Source organism: Egretta garzetta, unplaced genomic scaffold (assembly GCF_000687185.1).
Source record: "Egretta garzetta isolate BGI_Z169 unplaced genomic scaffold, ASM68718v1 scaffold744, whole genome shotgun sequence".
In the NCBI taxonomy this organism is placed as follows: Eukaryota; Metazoa; Chordata; class Aves; order Pelecaniformes; family Ardeidae; genus Egretta; species Egretta garzetta.
The window spans coordinates 113566-134270 of NW_009259482.1; the positions used below are offsets into that span (position 1 = coordinate 113566).

General features: G+C 43.4%; 1 protein-coding gene across 1 annotated transcript; it reads left to right on the plus strand.

Annotated features, from left to right (window-relative positions):
* Positions 1-5645: 5645 nt before the first annotated feature.
* Positions 5646-6635, plus strand: MAS1 (MAS1 proto-oncogene, G protein-coupled receptor). Its single transcript, XM_009637184.1, has one exon. It carries the CDS (start codon positions 5646-5648, stop codon positions 6633-6635), a length of 990 nt encoding a protein of 329 aa, XP_009635479.1.
* The last annotated feature ends 14070 nt before the right edge of the window (positions 6636-20705 follow it).

Consider the following 20705-nt stretch of genomic DNA (forward strand, 5'->3'; position numbering starts at 1 on the left):
CATGGCTGGGCAGCCCGGTAAGGGGCCAGACGCATCACTTTGCTTCCAGAGATTTCCAGAACCCCGCACACCATTTTTGGGCCCATCTGCCCCTAGCTTTCTATCCGCTATTAACTACCCTTTGCTCATCAGCCATTTCAGAGCAGAACCTAAAATGCATGAATTGTCCGAATCCATCTCTGACAAAGAACAGAAAAGCAATCTGAAAATAGCTTTACCAAACTATCTCAGGAGCCTGCATGGTCCCAACAGTAACCATAAATTGCCCATCTCTCACTAATCGCCTCATTCTTACCTCAGATAAGGGTCTTCACAGGCTCTCAGAGTACACCTAGTTTTCAGGCCCTCTGCCACTGGCCCTAAATCCACTTTCATAAGCAATACGCAGCAGGTCTTCACCCAGAAAAGAATATGACTAATTCACCCCTACCAACTTTAGTTGTCAAAATCTCTCAGTAGGATTTCAGGATTAAGCAGTAATCCTTGCTTTTGGAGCCTGCTATTCCACACTGTTCTCATAAAAACACAACCCCGTGATTGCCATTAACAGGATTTTACAACTGGCCTTATAACCACTGAGCGGCCACCAGGGAGGCTTCATCCTAACCCTGATTCTGGACTTAGTCTTCTTAGTCTTTGTCTTCTGTTTTCTTGAATTTTAACTTCTACTATAACCTTCCTTTTAACTATGATGATCCCTGCTGGCCTCAAAACTAGCTGGTGACACATACTTACTTACACCTCACTTTGCACAAGCCAACAATAAATCCAGCTCTCACGCCAGTTACCTATAAAACAGAATCTGCCAATTACCCGCCTTTAGGGAACTGGGCATACACAAGGATGATGGCTGACACAAGTAGGATAAAAGATGTCTAGAAAGTTCTATGGTGGGTTTTGGGTTAGGGTAACCTTAACCCTAAGCCTAACTCCTACTTTAATGACATTCTCATATCACCTATTGAGGAGTAACCGTAAGTCATTCTGGCTCTTCTAGTATCCGTAAGCTGTAATGGGTCTTAAGGCACTTAGGACCCATGCTTTGTCTCAGTGTGCCCCAGAGCCCTCTGTTTGCTCTCCATGGCACCCTAGAGTCCTCTGTTTGGGCTTTGGTCATCTTACAGCCCCCCAGTTCTCCAGCATGCCCCTTAGCCCTCTGTTAATTGTTTGAGCCCAGCTCCTCAGTCCACACTCAGCTCTGAAACCTATGCTCAACTCCTAACCTTTGTTTGAGCTGAATAATTATGGAATGAATTTCAGCTGGGAAGTGGTTTTGACTGAATGACTATCAGGAAAAATTGCACTACCTGAAAGTGCTGCCAAAGCTCATGCCTTAGGGTATTTTGTCATGGCTTGTGTAAGTGTATAATTAGGAGATCTGACTCCCAGGTACACAGAGGCTTTTTTATATTCTGGCACCTGTATCAACCACATAAACCCCTCTAATTTGGTTTATAAATCCTAGGTTGTTGAATTTTGTTTAATAATGAATTGTGAGTTCTTTGTAGGTTGTCTTCTGCTCCCAGGAATTGGAGATTTGAGAATGTGAAATTATTCAAAGGCTCAAAGCAAAATGATAAAAAGGTAACACTGTTAGCTTCGTACATCCAGGATGCTCGAAAGATTTAGTACATTCAATTTACATCCACTGCAAGGCTGCTCTGTCCCACCAGGTTACTGTATGAGAGAAAATTTTCAGGATAAATTATCATCCATGTCACACCTTGCTGTATATTCAGTTTAGTTTGAAATTAACAGAGTCCACCATGTCTTTATTGTCAATACTAATTTCTAGTCTTGAGATCTGTTGGGGTTCCATGCTTTGTTATTGTAGTCCCCTTGTTCAATATCTGAATAGTTAAACCGATTCAGAAATAGCCACTCCATCTCTTGGCAGCATCTGATGCAAACACTCCAGTGGTCAGCAGGCCCGAGGTCCCCTTGTGCTGCTCGACCTTCCTGTTGCTTCTGAAGACACCAAGGATAAGCTGTGTTCGTGATCTATTCCCCTCAAGGCCAGGTTTCACTCTGCTGCCCTGGCCACATAGGTGATGACTGATGGTGCCCCAGGGACCAGTCGTGACGGAGGCGCTCTGTGTGTCTGAGAGAGATGTCACAAACCACTTGCCCCGTGAAGACACGGGGGCCACAGCATCCCTGATTTTGGGTTGTGTGTGTGCAGCAGACTGAGTGGGCTATGAACCCCGGTACCTGGTCAGTCTTGACATGTTAACGTGTTTCTACAATGACCCTTCTCATTAATCATATGCATAGCTCATTTTATGGGAAAGGAACGGTTTTTTTTCTTTTTCAGAGGTAGCTTGAAATGTTTGGTCCCATAGCTGTTGACTGTAAGGTGGTTTACAGCTTAAGCCAACAAAAGCAATTAGAAGTTGGTTTTACTTCACTCTGTTTCTTTCCTAACTTTATTCTGACCCTCCCTTTGGGGTCATTTATTTCTCACATTAGTTAGTAGTTTCTCCCATTTGGGGATTTGATAGTTTTAGTGAAACAGCTAAAGGAGAAGACCAAGCAAACTCTCTCCTTTTTTGGCTAAGAATGTTTGTTCTGCTAATATCTGAATATAAAAACAACCTAATACTTGGGGCAAAAGCAGGGGACATCCTCAGGGGACTTTTCAAAGAGTTTATCTGCTCCTAGGCCTGTTTGAACTTTTCAGGGGAGACTGTTTAAAGCTCAAGAACAGATTTTCACTTCACATGGCTGGGGTTTTTTTGGTAGAATAATCTCAAGATACAGTTTTTACCAAGAGGAATGGATGTATGAGACCAACACAATGATGTAGCTTTTTCTTTGCTCTGTGGTTTCCTTCTATTTTCTTCATTCTGTGAATTAGTTTTCCTTCCTCCCTTCTTTCTTTCTTTCTTTTCTTTCTCTCTTTCCTTCTCTTTTTTCTCTCTCTTTTTCCTTTCTCTCTTTTCTTTCTCTTTCTTTCTTTTTCTTTCCTTTCTTTCTTTCTCTCCTTTCTCTCTTTCTTTCCTTCCTTTCTCTCTTTCTTTCCTTCCTTTCTCTCTTTCATTCCTTTCTCTCTTTTTCCCCTTCCTCTTTCTTTCTCTTTTGTGCTTTCTCTCCTGCTTTCTCTCTTTCTCTCCTGCTTTCTTTCTCTTTTCTCTTTCACTCTCCCTTTCTGTCTTTCTTGACAAAATTATGAATCAACTTGTATTATTTAAGATGGCATTTGGTGGTAGCACAGTTCTAAATTTGAGATTTTTCCTCCTTCACTCTCTTTCATTCCTTTCTCTCTTTTTCCCCTTCCTCTTTCTTTCTCTTTTGTGCTTTCTCTCCTGCTTTCTCTCTTTCTCTCCTGCTTTCTTTCTCTTTTCTCTTTCACTCTCCCTTTCTGTCTTTCTTGACAAAATTATGAATCAACTTGTATTATTTAAGATGGCATTTGGTGGTAGCACAGTTCTAAATTTGAGATTTTTCCTCCTTCAGATCTTATCATCCCTGAATAGACTTCCTACTCTCTTCATGATTGTTTATTTAAACTCTGTCCCTTGGTATTGTAGCAGCTCAGGGCAACTTTCCATACACTGCCATTCAGTTCCCACAAGAGTTAACTCCCAGGCTTTCAGCTAGATGACTTGCCAGTTACTGAGTGATGCCATTTGAAGCACAGCCGCAGATGATAAGCCTGGGGCCCTTTGCTTGGCATGCCTCAGACGTGTCCGGAGCAGTGGGAGAACTGCACACTTCTTGAGGGAGTCATGGTCGGAGTCACTATTTGCTCCCCCTCCTTACCCAAGGCAAATGGTTGGAGAAGGTAACCTTCAGCCTCTTCAAGGAAGTCCTTCAACAGCTTCAGGGAAATCTGAACAGACCATGGATGTATCTGGAAGGAGAGGACTCTTTCCATTCTCATCTCTGAATGCTCTCACATGGGAATGACCTTAGTAAGTCCAGAACTTTTTCTTCTTCGTTTTACTCTCCAGACAGAAATATCCTGTATATACAGAGATATGAATGAAGAACTTGCTTGAGTCTTTTTGTACTGTTCTTTTTTTCCTTTCCTATTTATTTTAACACTTGCAGTAGATAGCTGCTCCTCTCTGTTTCTCCTGTGAAGCTTTACTACACTTCCAGCAGCACAGTGTTTGAGCACCTTCCCTCTGCGGTTTCTGCAGAACACTGCTTTTGGGAGACTTGCTACTCATTCTGGTCACTGCATTTACTTGTTGCATTCACACTCACTTCTCTACCACATTTCCAGCTATGTTGTTTGTTCCCTCTGACTGAGTCTCAGATGGTGGCACGGTCAACAATCCAGGTGGGATCATCATCAACATTTTTGTGCGGGTTTATATGACAGCAAGGCTTCCCAGGTTCTTTACTGAATGCTCTTTTTTAGACTGTGATATTGTGTCTTAAGAAGCTGTTTTGAACCCAGGAAACCCAGGGCTCATGAGAGAAAATTTATGATTGGGGCGAATGGCTCTGTTTATATAATTGTTGCAAAAGTTAGCCCCTTCTTTACTTTGCGTCTGATGTTCTCAACCACTTGAGGATATGGGTAAATTCCCATTACGACATGTTAATGAAGAAGGCTGCTGATATGGATGAACCAAGTCAGCTGGGCAAGCTCACTGCCAACAGTTAGTCCCTGATAACATCAGTAAATCAGCAAGGGTCCTGAATGTGACTCTGTATCATCACAGGGGCAGCCGGGCAGTTAACAGTGAAGGGGGCATGAAATACTCATATGAAAATCGGCTGAAGCCAATGCTGCTAATTCTGTGTTATGAGATAAAAGAAGACATACAAAAAGGAGAACTTGTTCCATAACTCAGCAAAACAACAGTTACAACCATTACGACAATGGCAGGGAACCTGAATGACTACTTCTCCTTGTGATGGGTTGGATTTGTAATGCTTGCAGGATATTGCAGTTGTGCTAAGTGTTCAGCGTGTGTAAACATGGTTGAATTATGTTATGCTACGATAAATGACACTTAAAGCTGGTCAAAAATGACTGTCTCAAAACAGTCGCATTTTGCTTTCCCTCCACCTCTGTACTCGGAGGGAATACAATGCTGAGCAACTACTTATTATTTTTACTCACTTAATTAAAGTCCTTCCTGGAAAAAGAGATGTTGGTATCAATTTTTTTTTAAAAACCCATAAAACTTATGAGCCAAATTCACTTGAAATACGTATGTTTAACTTAAAATGAATGTCATTAGCTTCAACAGGAGCTGAATAGACCTGTCTGGGGAAAAATCTAGGGCTCTAACAAGAACCACCAATGCTATCTGTGAACACTATATCACGGAACTTTGCAATGTGATGGAGATGTTGCTGGGCCAAGAGCTCTTTGAGGGTATCTCTTTAGCTGCGGTTTAGTACTCATATGCTGAACCCCATCGAGAAGAAAGCTTAGGATTTCTGCTAGCATGATGGGCTTAGCAATCTTTAGCACTGCCAAGACTAGTTCCAGCTGGGTTTCAGCTAGCATTAGTATATCAAAGCTGGTTTTCCTGTTGCTAAGGCTTTCAGATATGACCAGAAAATGAGGGTCCACAAAACAGAAAGAAAAAGGGGAGGGGAGGAGCACACAATGCTCACAGTATATTTTTATACATATTTACAGAAGGAAGAGCTGTGCTATCCAAACTTGAGCTTTCCCCATGGATGAGCCAAACATAACGTTTCATCCCAGCGAAGGCACAGAGAACATCTCAATGCACAGAAACATTTCTACACAGGAAAGGGTCTGGGAGATATTGACCCCACTTTGGGTAATTATGATCATCTCCTTCCTGGGTTTTTGTGAAAATGGAATTGTCCTCTGGTGCCTCTGCTTCCAGATCAAAAGAAACCCATTCACTGCGTACATCACACACCTGTCCATTGCTGACATCTCCTTACTGTTCTGTACATTTATTCTGTCAATTGAGTACATTGCTGGTTTTGGATTCGCATATGGTTTTTACTATTATATAACCACCACACTATCTATTGTCTTCCTTCTTGGATATAATACTGGCCTCTATCTCCTGACAGCCATCAGCATTGAGAGGTGTCTGTCTATTGTTTACCCCATCTGGTACCGATGCCACCGGTCACAGCACCAATCGGCAATTGTGTGTGCAATTCTGTGGACTCTGTCTTTTCTAATGACAGTAGCCGAATACTTAACGTGCAAAGATGATTCAACGAAGGAACAATTCGACAATGGCAACCACTGCCAAGCACTGCTCATCTTCACATGGATCCTGACTTTCATGATCTTCATTCCTCTAATGATTCTGTCCAGCCTGATCTTGGTTATCAGGATTCATCGTAACTCCCTGAGACCTCATTCATCAAAGCTCTACATCATCATTGTGGCCACAGTCATTGTCTTCCTCATCTTTGCCATGCCTATGAGGCTGTTGTATCTGCTGAATTACCACCACTGGTCGTCTTTGCTTAGCCAGCAGAACCATGTCACCGTTGTTCTCTCCACCATTAACAGTAGCATCAACCCCCTTGTTTACTTCTTCGTAGGAAGCAGCAAGAAGAAGAGGTTCAAGGAGAGCCTCAAAGTGGTTCTTAGCAGAGCCCTTGCTGATGGGTTGCGGCCGAGAAGCCAGGAAGTTGGCATGAGTTTGGATATAGCTGAAACAATTTTCTAAAGCTTAGGGGGGAAACTCTAGGGGCAAATAATTGGACTTGGAAGGTTTAATAAACCGCTGCAAAACTAAAAGTATTTTTCTTCCATGGAATGTAAAAAGCAGTGGTAAAATGGTACTGTTATCTTTGGTGGTTGAGCAATGGAAAAATATGGACTAGAATAAAGATAACTTTTACTTGTATTTTCTTAATTATTCAAACACATGCTACATCCTGATTTCACGATGTCAGTCAAAGATACCACAGTGGAAAAGAGACAGGCCAACAGAGAATACAAAAAAAGGACACAGAAATATGTTATAAATAGTGTGACATTTATACAAGCACTGAGCACCCATAAATGCTATTGAAGTCATCAGGGCCTGTGTGTATTTGCATTTTTAAAAGTCAAACCCACTAAACGCAGGATTCACGTTACATACTGGGATTTAGTTTCAACTGTTTCCAGCTTGTTTAAGTGCGCAAAAGAGCAGCTCCCCGGGGGGAACAGAGGAAGAAACCCACGTATGAGAGTAAGTCCCCATACATACCCACAAACGTACAGTGTAGCTTTGGCCGAGCAAGACATTTAAGTAAATGGCCAAGCTCCTCTGCAGTTAAGGGGCTCCTTCAGAGCCTCTTTTCAAAGTGTATGTTGCATAATTTCCAGCCACATCAACATTTCTCTGGGTTCTTGGATAATTCGGTACCTGACACAGGGGAGTAGCTGGCAATGCAGGGATGTTGTCAACTCACAGAGGGCTTTTGCTGTAATTATGAAGGGTGGGGCTGGCTTATCCCCAAAATGTCAGTGTTCCTGTGGGTTTAGTTACTCAAGCAGTCCATGAGAAAGTCAGTCCCAACACTTGCTGTCCCAGCCACGCATTCAGTGCTTAGCTGCTCTCTGGAGAATACATATTCCCTGTGTGGTCTGTCTGTTTTATAGCAATCGGGTTTGGATGAACAGAAAAAAAGAAAGGTGCCTCACCCAACGCACGACTGGGGCTACACCCCAGCCACACCGTTCCAGCTGACTGCCTCCTCCTCTTGTATGCCAGGGTACCGGGGCTGGTATTTTGTGGAGTTTCATTCCTGTGGCCACTTGCCCAACTAGTGGATGGTGGATAAGGAACTGGCTGGATGGTCGCGTCCAGAGGGTAGTGGTCAATGGCTCAATGTCCGGATGGAGACCGGTGACGAGTGGTGTCCCTCAGGGGTCCGTACTGGGACCGGTGCTCTTTAACATTTTCATCAATGACTTAGACAGCGAGATCGAGTGCACCCTCAGCAAGTTTGCGGATGACACCAAGCTGAGTGGTGAGGTTGACACACCAGAAGGAAGGGATGTCATCCAAAGAGACCTGGACAGGCTGGAGAGGTGGGCCTGTGTGAACCTCATGAGGTTCAACAAGGCCAAGTGCAAGGTCCTGCACCTGGGTCGGGGTAACCCCCAGTATCAATACAGGCTGGGGGAAGAAAGGATTGAGAGCAGCCCTGCCGAGAGGGACTTGGGGGTGCTGGTGGATGAAAAGCTGGACATGAGCCGGCAATGTGCTCTGGAGAATACATATTCCCTGTGTGGTCTGTCTGTTTTATAGCAATCGGGTTTGGATGAACAGAAAAAAAGAAAGGTGCCTCACCCAACGCACGACTGGGGCTACACCCCAGCCACACCGTTCCAGCTGACTGCCTCCTCCTCTTGTATGCCAGGGTACCGGGGCTGGTATTTTGTGGAGTTTCATTCCTGTGGCCACTTGCCCAACTATAGCCAAGCTGCAGAGCAGAGAGGAAGACGAGAGCAAGGAGGGGACGGGGCTAGGTCAGGTTTATCACATAGACACAGAATATGGTGGGTCTGGGCAGTCAGAGAGCTGTGGCACTTTCAAAGAGACGTCTGGGAGATGCATTTGCTCCTGGCCGCCACGGAGCTCCAAATTCAGCGGGAACTGAGACCTCCTGCCACAGGCAGAAGCAGCATCTCCAGCTTCCCGCCAAGTTTCCATTGGCACACTTAATAGCTAACTGGGGAAAGAAAAATACAACCTACCCCTCCTTTGTTGAAAGACTGCCAGTCCTGGAATAAGGAAGATGGTAGGTTGAGACTGAGAATTGTATGGGAATTCACATAGAGAAGAGATCTCAGAAGGACAAATATTCCTTCTACGCATGTGCCCTTTTCTCCTTACATTAAAGGGTTGCAGCGTGTCACTGCAGAAAAGACTCAGGGAAAAGGAAGAGGTCACGCTTATATCTTCCTAATTCCCTAGCGCCATCTAAACCTCTGTCCGTGACAGCCCCTCTATTTGTCCCAGTTTTTCTCTTTGAAACTCTAGTCCCAGGCCAGCCACCTCTATTGATTCCGGTGGAAGATGAGTGCAGTCTGCTCCTCTCTCTGGGCAGCGACCTGCTGTGCTGCTGGAATGAAAAATCAGCAGAGCAGCTTCCCACTGCTGGTGGTGAGCGCAGGATATGGCAAACAGGACCGTGGACACCCTGGGAGGGTCAGGGGGAATGAGTGGGGGGGATGTCCACATACATGTGGTATGTGTGTGCGCATGCACCTGCTGGGGGCTGGGGGACTGTCAGGGAATTTGTTGGCACTGATGCCATAAACTAGAATACTAGGGGAGATCTATCCCCCAAAAAACCCCCAGACTCTTCTCTAAAGCCATTCCCTAGCCACGCCTCAAGACCCTTTACAATAATCACATGGAGAATCAGAGAGAGGAGCAAATTTGCAGGAAGCACGTTCAAAACACACTTCCACTGTAACCCCACATGTAACGCAGCTCTTTCAAAGTGACTCAGGTGAGACAAGGCATGTTATTTACAGTGCTCAAACATACCCAGATATTATGACAGTTCTGGGTTAAGGATCACTATGCATGCAGCCAGGGTAGTAGATGTGAAGAGGCAATAATATACAGCAGGGCAATTTGGGTGCTTGTGAGCTGAATTCAGCTCTAGGACTTTTAGCTTCTTACCCCTTTTCACCTGTGTCTGGCCATGCCCTCAAATGTTTCAGAATTTGGACAATTGTCCATAGATCAGTTCACAGAGCAGACAAAATTAACATTCATCATGAGATGAACGTCCAGAAGGATGAACAAGAGTGAACAGCTAGTGGTCGAAAAATGATTAATGTTTCCCAGTTGACAGATAAAAATATCTTAGGGATGTCCTTTCTTCTTTATCACAGCACTGGATGACTCTTCTCTGTGCAGACAGGCTGCAGTGCAAGGGGAACTGATAAAGACATTATTCCATCATTTAAAAAATAACAAGGAAAATGTGACACTTCATTTGTTGTGCAAGAAGAATGTGATTCTCCACCAGCTTGCATTTTTAAAAATTATTTGCAGCTGTGGGGGAGGGTGAACCAACCCTGTGCGGATCAGGTGGTGTTAATAAGCACGTTGCAGTGGTGCACAACAGGAAAGATTGTCTAGTGAGTGAAGTACTAGCCATGGAGTTGAGAGAGTTGAGACTGTTTTAATGCAGTCTTAGCATATAATTTTTCTGTCCCTCCCTTTCCTGCCTATAAAATGAGGATTATATTATTTTGTTTCCAGTGGTGTGCCTTCGCATTTACACTACAGATACTTCAGAACAGCAGCTATCTCTTGGTTACCTCTTGTAATGTTCAGGGCAATAAGGACTCAATTTTTCTCTGCAGTCACGACAAGGAAGAAATTCCTAGCACAGCGCTTACTTTATTAAAGCTCTCTTTACCACACTTCTGGTCTACTTGATACTAATGGAGGTTGTGGGATATGAAAGTGTGGTCAGAAATGCAGAGAGGGAAGTCACCTCCCTCAGCATTGCACAGAGTTTTTTTGCTGTTGTAGCTACCCCCTGGCTGGAGAGGATGACATGGGACATGTTGCTGTATGGGTTCAGGTCCAAAATGATGCGATGAGTCCATGGAGCAGCTTTCCTCTATAACTCACGGACTTTGTGAATGATCCTTGTGACAGCAAGGACAGAGGGGTGAGGAATAACACACTGCCCAGTTTACTTCTAGCCTGGAGTTTAGCCTGGGAAATCCTCTAAGGGAAGCTGAAATATTTCCCAATTGTACTGATTGCTGACGTAGAACAAAACCTCTCCTTGCTCCCTTCCCTAGCATGAGAACAATCTGCGAGTACACAGCGGTTCCTGGTATAATGCTTCAGGTCACTTTCTGGGGGGAGGATAGGAGGAATGGTTCAATTACAGGGTCCTCCAAAAAATCCTAGATAGATCTCCAGCAAGGTCCTAGGTAATGTCATCCTCCGGGAGCCTGTGATGCTTGGCGCTCTATGCACCTGGGAGAGGCTCCTTCCCAAGCCCTCCTGCTCTGCCAGTCACAGGGGGAGGGTGATCCACACACTGGGGTTTGTCAGCTGAGAGGTTCGGTACAAGGGATCGCATGTGACTCCTTGGATTCCCTGTATCATGGACGCCTAATGAGACGGTGCCCAGAGACACCGTTTCAATCCCTAGCTGACCTTCAGCCTCTACATTCTGCAATTCTGTCCCTGCACTGCTTTCTTCATCTGCAAATACCCACAGCCCTTAGCCTGTTACGCTAGACCTGGGCTGTGTACTCCGGTTCTTGTGGTGGGGTCTGCACCCCTTTGGTACCTCCCGTGGGCATCAGGGTGAGACCCAGCTGAGTGCCCACCTCTCTCCTCAGAAATATGGAGGGTAGGAAAGCAGAGGAAGTAGAGGTGGCGGTGTCCATCTGGCCCCAAATCCCATCTCCAGCAGTGGTCACAAGTGAATGCCTACAGAGGAGAAGAAACAGAGCAAACTCCCTTCTCATCCTCTCCAAGCCTTCAACAGCTCAGAGACTTTCTGGTCTAGAAATCTTTGTATTTCTCTTCAACAAATACATCCAACCTCCACTGGAGACCATACAGGTTTACTGTGCCTTCAACACCCTGTTTCACAGCTGAATTAAATGGTTCCTGAAAAATACTCTCCTGTAAGTTGTTTTGAGCTGCCACTTCCTAGATCTTTTAATGCCCCTAATTCTTGCGTTGGAAAAAACCAAGAACAATCTGCTCTGACCAGCCTTTCCGTGCCACTTGTGATTTAACAGATCTCTCTTACACCTCCCAACAGCTATTTCCTCCCTCAGCTTCCTTTTAAAAAAAAAATCTCACTTTTAAAGAGCTCCCTTCTTGACGTTGACTGCAATTGTACACGATGTGGCTGCTCCTGCAAGGATCTGAATGTATTGTAACAGCTACTGCCCAGCCATGTTTTGACAGTGGCATTTCGAACCAGGTCCTATATGCTACTTAGTCAAGACAAGTCGGGGATGCTTTCCTCCTCATGAGCTGCTCCATGGAGAGTTTCTGACTACCTGAAATCTCTTGGCCCCCTGCTCTGACATGATGGCCACTCTACTGTGGGGCAGCCCCCGCCTCGCATTACTGCCCTGTGCCCTGCCTTCACAGCATCTCTGATCGCCGCCAGCACCTTGGTTGGGCAGTCAGTGATACAGAAAGAGAAAAAATGTATTTTTCTTATTCCAACCGGAATTTCAGTCCATAGGTTTGAAATCTAGACTAACATGTTAATTTGTTATAGTGATTTTTATCCTGAACTTTCTTCAATTTGCTGTAATTATTCCACCACTACTGCCATCTACTTATCTTTCCTCTATAGTCTGCACCTTAGTATTTCACCCTGAAGGATTGTCCTCAAGGGCAGGAGAACTAAATTCCTCCTTGGATTCTATCAATCTACCACCACTAAGCAAGAAGTGACACTAAGCAACTAATTTTGGTTGGTTTTTTTTTTTTAGAGCCAGACACAAAGGTGTCTTTGGAATAGGAGTAACTTTAAGTTAAGTATTTATTTACCCCATTAAGTATTTACTTTATGACAAATATGGACCTTGACAATTGGACATTATTGCAAATAAATATTAATATTAATGACAAAAGGTAATGGATTCTTGGCGGAAAGAATAAACTAAATTATCTATAGTAGCAAGTATTTTTATGTATAAAATGTCTACAAAGAAATGTAAAACATTTAACAGCTATGTGCAGAAGATGAACACCCTGGTGTCATTGTTCTATCTCAGAAGAAAAAAACATTTGCTCAGATGCAGTGGAGGAGTGTATTTTATGTTCTGTGTTGTCTTTGGTCTATCTGGATTTATTTTTTGACTCAGAGAGTGACATACATGTTTCAGATATAACTTTTTAATATTATTTATAGGAAAAAAAGTTCTCTTTATTACTGTAAGCTCACCAAAGATAGTCAATTCTGTACTAGAGCAAAGTGTAATTATTTTGGTGAAAATAAATATATAAAACGGACAGGTTTTGTTTTGGCTAATTCTGATAATTTTTTCCCTGGGCTTGGCCTGGAAGGGACCTGCCCCTAGCCAGGGGACTGGCTGGGCCAGTCAGACCAGTGTCAGACAAAGGAACAAAATCTCTGTTGCTGACCTCGGCATGGCTGAGGTCCTCTGTAAATATAGCTCTATTCTCTAAATATATTCTTTATTACCAGCTCTCTTTTGGTTCATGTATCTGCTAGCATATATCTTTTTGAGCACGACACTAGCCTCTGTTTCTTAGCAGCCTTCAGCGTTGAGAAACTTTTATCTGTACTTTTCCCCATTTGGATTTGATGTCGCCTCCCGAAGCATCATTCAGCCACTGCGCGTGCCACCCTGCGGGTCTTCCCTTGTTTCATCCCTATAGGAGAAAACTGCAAGCCTACAGCACAGCTATTTTAAGTCCTTGGGCAGTCACAGCGAAATATATGCCATGCATTGTGACAGGACAAGGGGTAATGGCTTTAAACTAAACCAGGGTAGGTTTAGACTGGATATAAGGAAGAAATTCTTTTCAATGAGGGTGGTGAAACACTGGAACAGGTTGCCCAGAGAGGTAGTGGAGGCCCCCTCCCCGGGAACACTCCAGGCCAGGTTGGACGGGGCTCTGAGCAACCTGATCTAGTTAGCGGTGTCCCTGCTCACTGCAGGGGGGTTGGACTAGATGACCTCTAGGGGTCCCTTCCAACCCAAAACATTCTATGATTCTATGATCTCTCATCTTTCCCCCCATCCTGAGTTTCCTACTGTGTACTCCACCCATACTTCTCTCCAGTTTGATCTTCAGCACAAGGCTTGTAAAATTCTGCAGCAAGGAGATGCCTCCCACCCTGCCTCTGCAGCGACTGCAGCCATTACCTTCCCCTCGTGGCCACGCTCATGAGCTCACTGTATCCTGTAGCACTAGGATAACAAAACACTTCCAGATAACACTTCCAGATGGACTGAAAAAGCTTTCAGCACCGTGGCCCATCATCAAGCACAGCGTCAGTCTCCTCAACATTGCTTCGTGTGGAGCAGCAAGAAGAAGAGATGCAGAAAATCCCTCCAAGTAGTTTTACTGAAGGCTTCAAAGGTGACTTAGTGCTAGCACGCCAGAATGCAGCAGGTCCTCTGATACCTCTTTTGGAGCACATGCTCTGAGGCTCAAGTGCACATTAGAACACTGTGAAGAAGAAAGTTACGGCAAATAATACTCGGAGAAAACTATTTTCTCTCTTGTGTGGCACGAACCTTCCATCCTATTTTGGGAGAGAACGTACACGGTATTTCCTAACGTTACTTTATTTTAGCTGCTAAGGAAATCACTGTCTGGAAATGTCAGTATTTATCACCAGTACTTTTTCCAGCAAAGTTTTTATTCACTTCAGTAAGAGTGAACTGTAAGACTTCCTTCCCCATGACATCATTTATCGTATCTTTAAATTTCAAGTCAGTACATGAGAAAATGCCGGAGAATTCTTCAGGACAGCTGTCAATCCATGTTGATCTGATGTATATTCCTTAGCACATTCACTATCACACTTACACGCGTCCTGTTCGTTTAACTCAGGTTCTGACCGAAGAAAGGAAAACCTGGATCACCTCCACTGACTCAGGTGGAGATATTGCAGATTCAAAACAGCGCAGTTTGGAGATCTCTTTCCTGTCTTGTGACCTACATGTGCAATCTATTGTTATAACCTAATGTGAATCTTTAATTGAACCATTTATATGATATTGTTATTTGGCATTAATCCTGTAATGGCTTAACTGGGCCTTCATATATACATTGCTATTGGTATTTATTTTTCTCTACCTTATCTACTTCAGCAACTTGTGAATATAAAACATACAGGGAAATGTGGTATCTATTATTAAAGAAGTAGATTGTTACTTTTCTTCTAAATGACTTTATATGTAACCTTATTTCTAATTCTTCTGCTTCAGATATCTTAAAATGTTTCACAGACAAATGTAATGGAAATAAAATGCGTACCTAGAAGATATTTAATATTGGCCTAAACATATTTATGAATGTGGCTATGAAAACAAATGTGTATACATGGACAGAATATATAAATATATCCTAGCAAGCCAGGGTGATATAAGAATCAACTGAATAAATTATACCACGTATTTCAGTCTCCACAAATAGCACATTATGCAAGAAATGTCTTGCATAGCTTCTTTCCCCTGAGAGGAGTACGGAGAAAAAAAATGTAGGTTGAGCCTTGATGCTTTAAACAAAACTGATTTGGTCATTTCTCCGCTGTGTATGAAGTGTGTTAATTTTTAAGTGTGATGCTGAAGATGCCATTTTCATTCTAGCGTCCTTCAGTTACGAGGGAAAGAAGTCACACTACACAGAGCCAGGAAAAATGAAGCAAACCAGAAATTCATCAGCTACCTTGTGACAATCAAGATGGAACAGATGACAACTTATTGCCACACATAGTACCAATGAATTAGGTGAAATAACTCCCGAACTAGAAAAGCTGCTTATTGTCTCAGAATAAAAATACAACACGATGGGGCAGTAAGTCTTCCAGATGTAAGAAGTTTCATTTATTCACTTCAGCACCACAAGCGATACCTGCAGGTTTTTGCCACAGCAAATGGTCTTTACATGTCTTGTACTAGCTAGCACTTCCCACAGCAGAGGAACCACAACTGTTTTCAGCCACTGTAGGTGAGGAGCAGGAGGTTATCTTTTCCCATTATCACATCCCTCCGTGCTGAGCTGCAACTTACATTCAGATAATGATGTTACAGATGAGGTCCCAGATGCAGGAAAGAGAAACACTTAATCCCCAGAACTTAAAAAGTGATTGGAAAAATCAAGTTACTGGAGAGTAAAACATGATAGATTACCATATTTGGAAAGAGGTGGTGATATTTTTGGAGTACATGGTTAATGACAACAGATAACAGCCTGGGAGATTGCTGACAAATGTAAGTCAGGAGGGGGATAGAGGGAACTGTCAGAAAATAATTCCGAAATAACAAATACATTTGGGGACATTTTCATTTCCAAAGCCTGCCTTGCCAGTGGGGGCCGTGTTTGCTACCGCCACACTTACACCTGCTTGTCTGACAGAATGCCCCCTGGGAACACAGCAAGGTCAGCAAGAGCAGGTTCGCGTTGCATGTCTGGCTGGTATCGGCATTGGTCACAGAACCAAAAGGCTGGTGGCTAGCTCAAAGATGGCTGTCAACAAGAGGCCACAGAGAGAAAGCTCCTGGGAGAAGAATAGACCAAAGTGTGAATAGTGACACTGAAGTACAAGCGCCCAGGACTGGGTGACAAGGTATAAACACTGAAGAGTCTTTCGCTCTACATTTACTGCCTTGGTAAGGTGCTCTGAAGTTAAGTAATTTGTGGTAAATTTCTGGTACGTGCTTCAAATGAAACAGGATTAGCAGAGAAATCAAATCAAATCATATTCCTCTGACATAAAAACCTTGTGCTAGTGAAATTCCATTGACTACCAATGAAAGTACCATTGCTTTACTCTGGTGAAGTATTTTACAGTTCTTGGTGCAAGTCCACCGAGTAACTGATGCCCTAGCTGGTAAATCAGACCCTTCATCATTATAAAATACTGAGTTCTGACCCAAACATAAATAGCCAAGAGTCATATTCCTTGAACACTATGCCAAAGATGTGAAAAGAGACGGAGGAACACAGAAAAGCTGCTACAGACTTGCTCAGGCAATGACTCAAGAACGGCCTTGACTAGGGCCCTCTTCTAATCTCCTAAGCCACAGCACAAACCAGCCCTTTCCAGCACATACACCGAGTACAGCCTGTAAGGACTTGCCCAAGAAGACAAAGATTTCAAACAAAGTCAACATGTTTAGACAAAGTTGATATTCTTTAACAGTTTCATTGAACAGTATCAGCTAGATTAGGAAATGTCATTAATTATCACTCTAACTGCATTGGGAAGCCTAAACCTAAGTCTGTGAAACAAGGTCATCAGGCACTGTTTTCCTCCACAGCCTTATTTTAAATTGTCATAAAGCAGGATCACTCATCATAACAGATCAGGAGGTAACTATTATCAAGAGCTTGCCTTTGAAAAATGCTAGAGAGAAAGAAACAGGGAAGAGTAGTAGTGGAACAGGAAAGGAAGTTAAAAAAAGAGTAGAAAGAATTAGAGAAACAGTGAAAGGCTGAATGAGCAGCAAAAAGAACAAGGAACATTCAGAAATAATGGCAATGGGTGTAAGATCAGGAAGACTAAAGTTTAGGTGTAGCGAGCAAGAAAAAGGGAAAGAAGAGAGAACAACCCAGTGAGCGGTGCCTCTGTGAACAGCGTGGCTCCATGGAAAAGCCTTATGAAGTTTTCACAAAGTATAAAAAGAATTATTTTATTATAGTGTAGCTTACAGACAGCTAGAAATAAACTGCCCAAACCTCACTGGAGAAAGAATTTCCCCCAGCCAAATGTAAAACCAGCTCTGGATTCTGAGAGAGTTTTTGTTCCTATTTATTGAAAAGACAGAGATCAGATATGAGCGTTAAAGGGAACTGAGACAGTAACAGTAGAAACGAGCTGCCTCTCAGCCAGCCCATACTGCACAGCTGATAGCGGCCACACGAAGCAAGCGTGTGAATCAGAAGAGCACGAAATGATGTGACATTTGACACCTGGCAAGCTACAAGGAAGAATCCTAGAGGACCTATGTATTTGTATTCATCACCTATTCATGATACCCTGCCTACTGAAAACCGCCTATAACCTGGAAGTTTCAGCCCGAGTTTCAGGTATACTGGGATTTACTGCAACGCAACTGGCAGTCACAGCGCTGAGCCTCTCCTGAGGAAAAGGGAAAGGTAAGATGATGAGATTACATTTCAGACTATTTTAACACTTCTCACTGTGTCCGGTTAGCTGAGATGCCAATATCAGTAAACACGGGTGGTAAATACTTAAACCATTATTTAGAAATGATACTCAGAGTGAAACATTCCTGCCTATTTGCAAAACATAGTTCAGGACACAAAAATGACTGACACATAGCTCCCCCCAATTTTTATGCATGTACTTCGCTTTAAACATGGGAGAAATTCCATGTATCGGGAGACAACCACTGGACGCCCCAGATAAAAAAAGTTAAGGAAAATATATAGGAAACTGAAACAGTCACAGGACTGGAATCTGCATGCTTTGCACAGGACTGGAATCTGCAAACTTTTGCTTTGTAATTTTATTTTAAAGGTATTTGTATTTACAATGTAAATTTCAGTATTTATGCAGCCCCATAACCATCCTTTCTGGGTTGCAACTTCGATTCATTGTTAGGTTGATGCATATGTATTAGTACTGCAGCTGAAAGTAGAATTTCTAGTTTTTTTCCTTTCTAACTGGGATTTTTTTTTCTGATGTTTCAATTTCTTTCCTTCTTGTTAGGTAGCTGTTTACATACTTTTCTCTCTGTGCCAAGAAACTGCTCTGAAGTCTCTGAGCCTTGTGCAAATATAGGGGCCTATGCATGCAAAGCAGTATTCAGAATGAAGAACGAATGAAGAACCTAACTCGTATGAACTTCTTCATTCTTTTGTTAGTAAAGAACTTTGAATTAGCTCTTATCAGATAACTGAAATTAACTGTTTACACACTGCCAGGCCCTGACACTGCAGATTACTTTATATGCATTCTTAATGTTAGCAAGGTGAGCAAACACATTGTCTTCAGCAGAGTCATTCACATGCTTAAATGTCCACAAAGATCATTTCAGGAATAAAGCTCTATTTGCAGAAACTCGGGTAGCTAATAAGATCAGAAGCTGCAGTATGTCTGCCTGCACTGCTGTCTGCAGTGAATTTCCTGGTCAATACATTTTTAATTCAACTTGGTAAGCAGAGACAGAATTTACCAGTAAATCTTATGTATTTGCACTGCGCTGTCTAGAGTGAGTGATACTGGTGCTGCCAGCGGAGCAGCAAAGTTTAAGAAACATAACCACAGAAATAATAAACTTGGTATTCTTTTAGTCTACTAATTTTGTCGTCTTTTGAGCCTTTGAGATCGTGCCATCAAGCTTGTCTTTAAACTATGCAGGCTAGAGTCTGAAAAGCAGCAACTGAGATTCCTGGGTAATCAGATGTAGAGCTTTAAGGAATCCACTGAAGGCTAAACCAGAAGAGCAAGAGTTGGCAGTAATCCATCACACAGTAGTAGAAAACTGCCAAGGATAACAGCATTTACGCAGTCCTCTTAATTATTTTTTTTCCGTTAGGTTCTGAGCAAAGATAGATTGGTTGATTATTGTTTCATGTCACAGCTCTTTCCAGGATAAAGATTGAAGGTCTTTCTCTCTTCCTCAGCTGAGAATGTTGCCACTAGGTTAGGCTGTGAGAACTCTGATAGCTAACTTGCCGCCACAGCTGAACAGACCAGCCAATGCGATCCTCTTTCATGCTTTACCTTCCTCTTGCTCCTCTGCCCTTGCACCAGGATTTGTCACTTCACTAAGCTGCTGCAGCTGCTGAGCCAGCAGGAAACTATTCCTTTTTTTTTCAGCAGGTGATTTTTATTGTGGGACTGAGTTAAATTGGGTTGAGCGGCTTTATGCAAGTACCAACACATTGTGTGTGAGCAGACAGGCAGAGGGGACCGGGGTGGAGGCCACGTGTGGCAGTGGAGAGCCATCAGCTTGACTTGAGCTGTAACTTCTGGCTTCTGTGGTTGGGTGAAATGTCACAGCCACTACAGCTGATCTTATTTGGGGCATCCTCCCCCTGCTGTGCCAGCTATGCCTTCCTCTCCCTCTTCTTGAGTTGGTGTCGATGTTTGTGCAGATATGCAATGAGCCAGGTCAGTCAGGCAACTGATACTGCTGTAGATTTAACCTAGAACAATCAAAATAGTATGTTATTTTTTAGCCAGATCAGCATCTGTAAAGAGCTGACTGCCCTGTTGCAGAACTAATGCTACTTAAAAGGAGGAAAGTAGCATATGTAACTGAGAGGGAAGGGGAAGAGAGGAGTAGATCACAGCAGCCTGGAGTCAGGTTAAACTGCCATCGAGGCAGACCTTCAGTGCTGCCTTATTCCTTTGGATGTCAGGGAAAGGGGCAAGAAAAACAGAAACTATTTCAGTTGCAGGCCTTTTGCATTTCTTTGTGCAAATGACTTTTGGAAAGCATTTGTGATTAGTGAACAGAATTTCTTCACACATGTAAGACAGCTGTCTGTTTAATGCATGTAATTTTTCTTTCACTCTCCCCACCTTTATGCCTCTTCCCACTCTCAAAGGTGCTTTGCTTATAGAATCATAGAATGTTTTGGGTTGGAAGGGACCCCTAGAGGTCATCTAGTCCAACCTCCCTGCAGTGAGCAGGGACACTACTAACTAGATCAGGCTGCTCAGAGCCCTGTCCAACCTGGTCTTGAAGGTTTCCAGGGATGGGGAAACCCTCCTACCCATCTACCACCTCTCTGGGCAACCCGTTCCAGTGCCTCACTATCCTCACTGTAAAGAATTTCTTCCTTATAACCAGTCTAAACCTACCCTGTTTTAGTTTAAAACCATTACCCCTTGTCCTGTCACAGCTGGCCCTACTAAAAAGATTTCCCCCATCTTTCCTATAGGCTCCCTTTAGGTACTGAAAGGCCACAGTCAGGTCTCCCCGCAGCCTTCTCTTCTCCAGGCTGAATAAGCCCAACTCTCTCAGCCTGTCCTCATAGGAGAGGTGCTCCAGCCCTCGGATCATTTTTGTAGCCCTCCTCTGGACTCGCTCCAACAGGTCCATGTCCTTC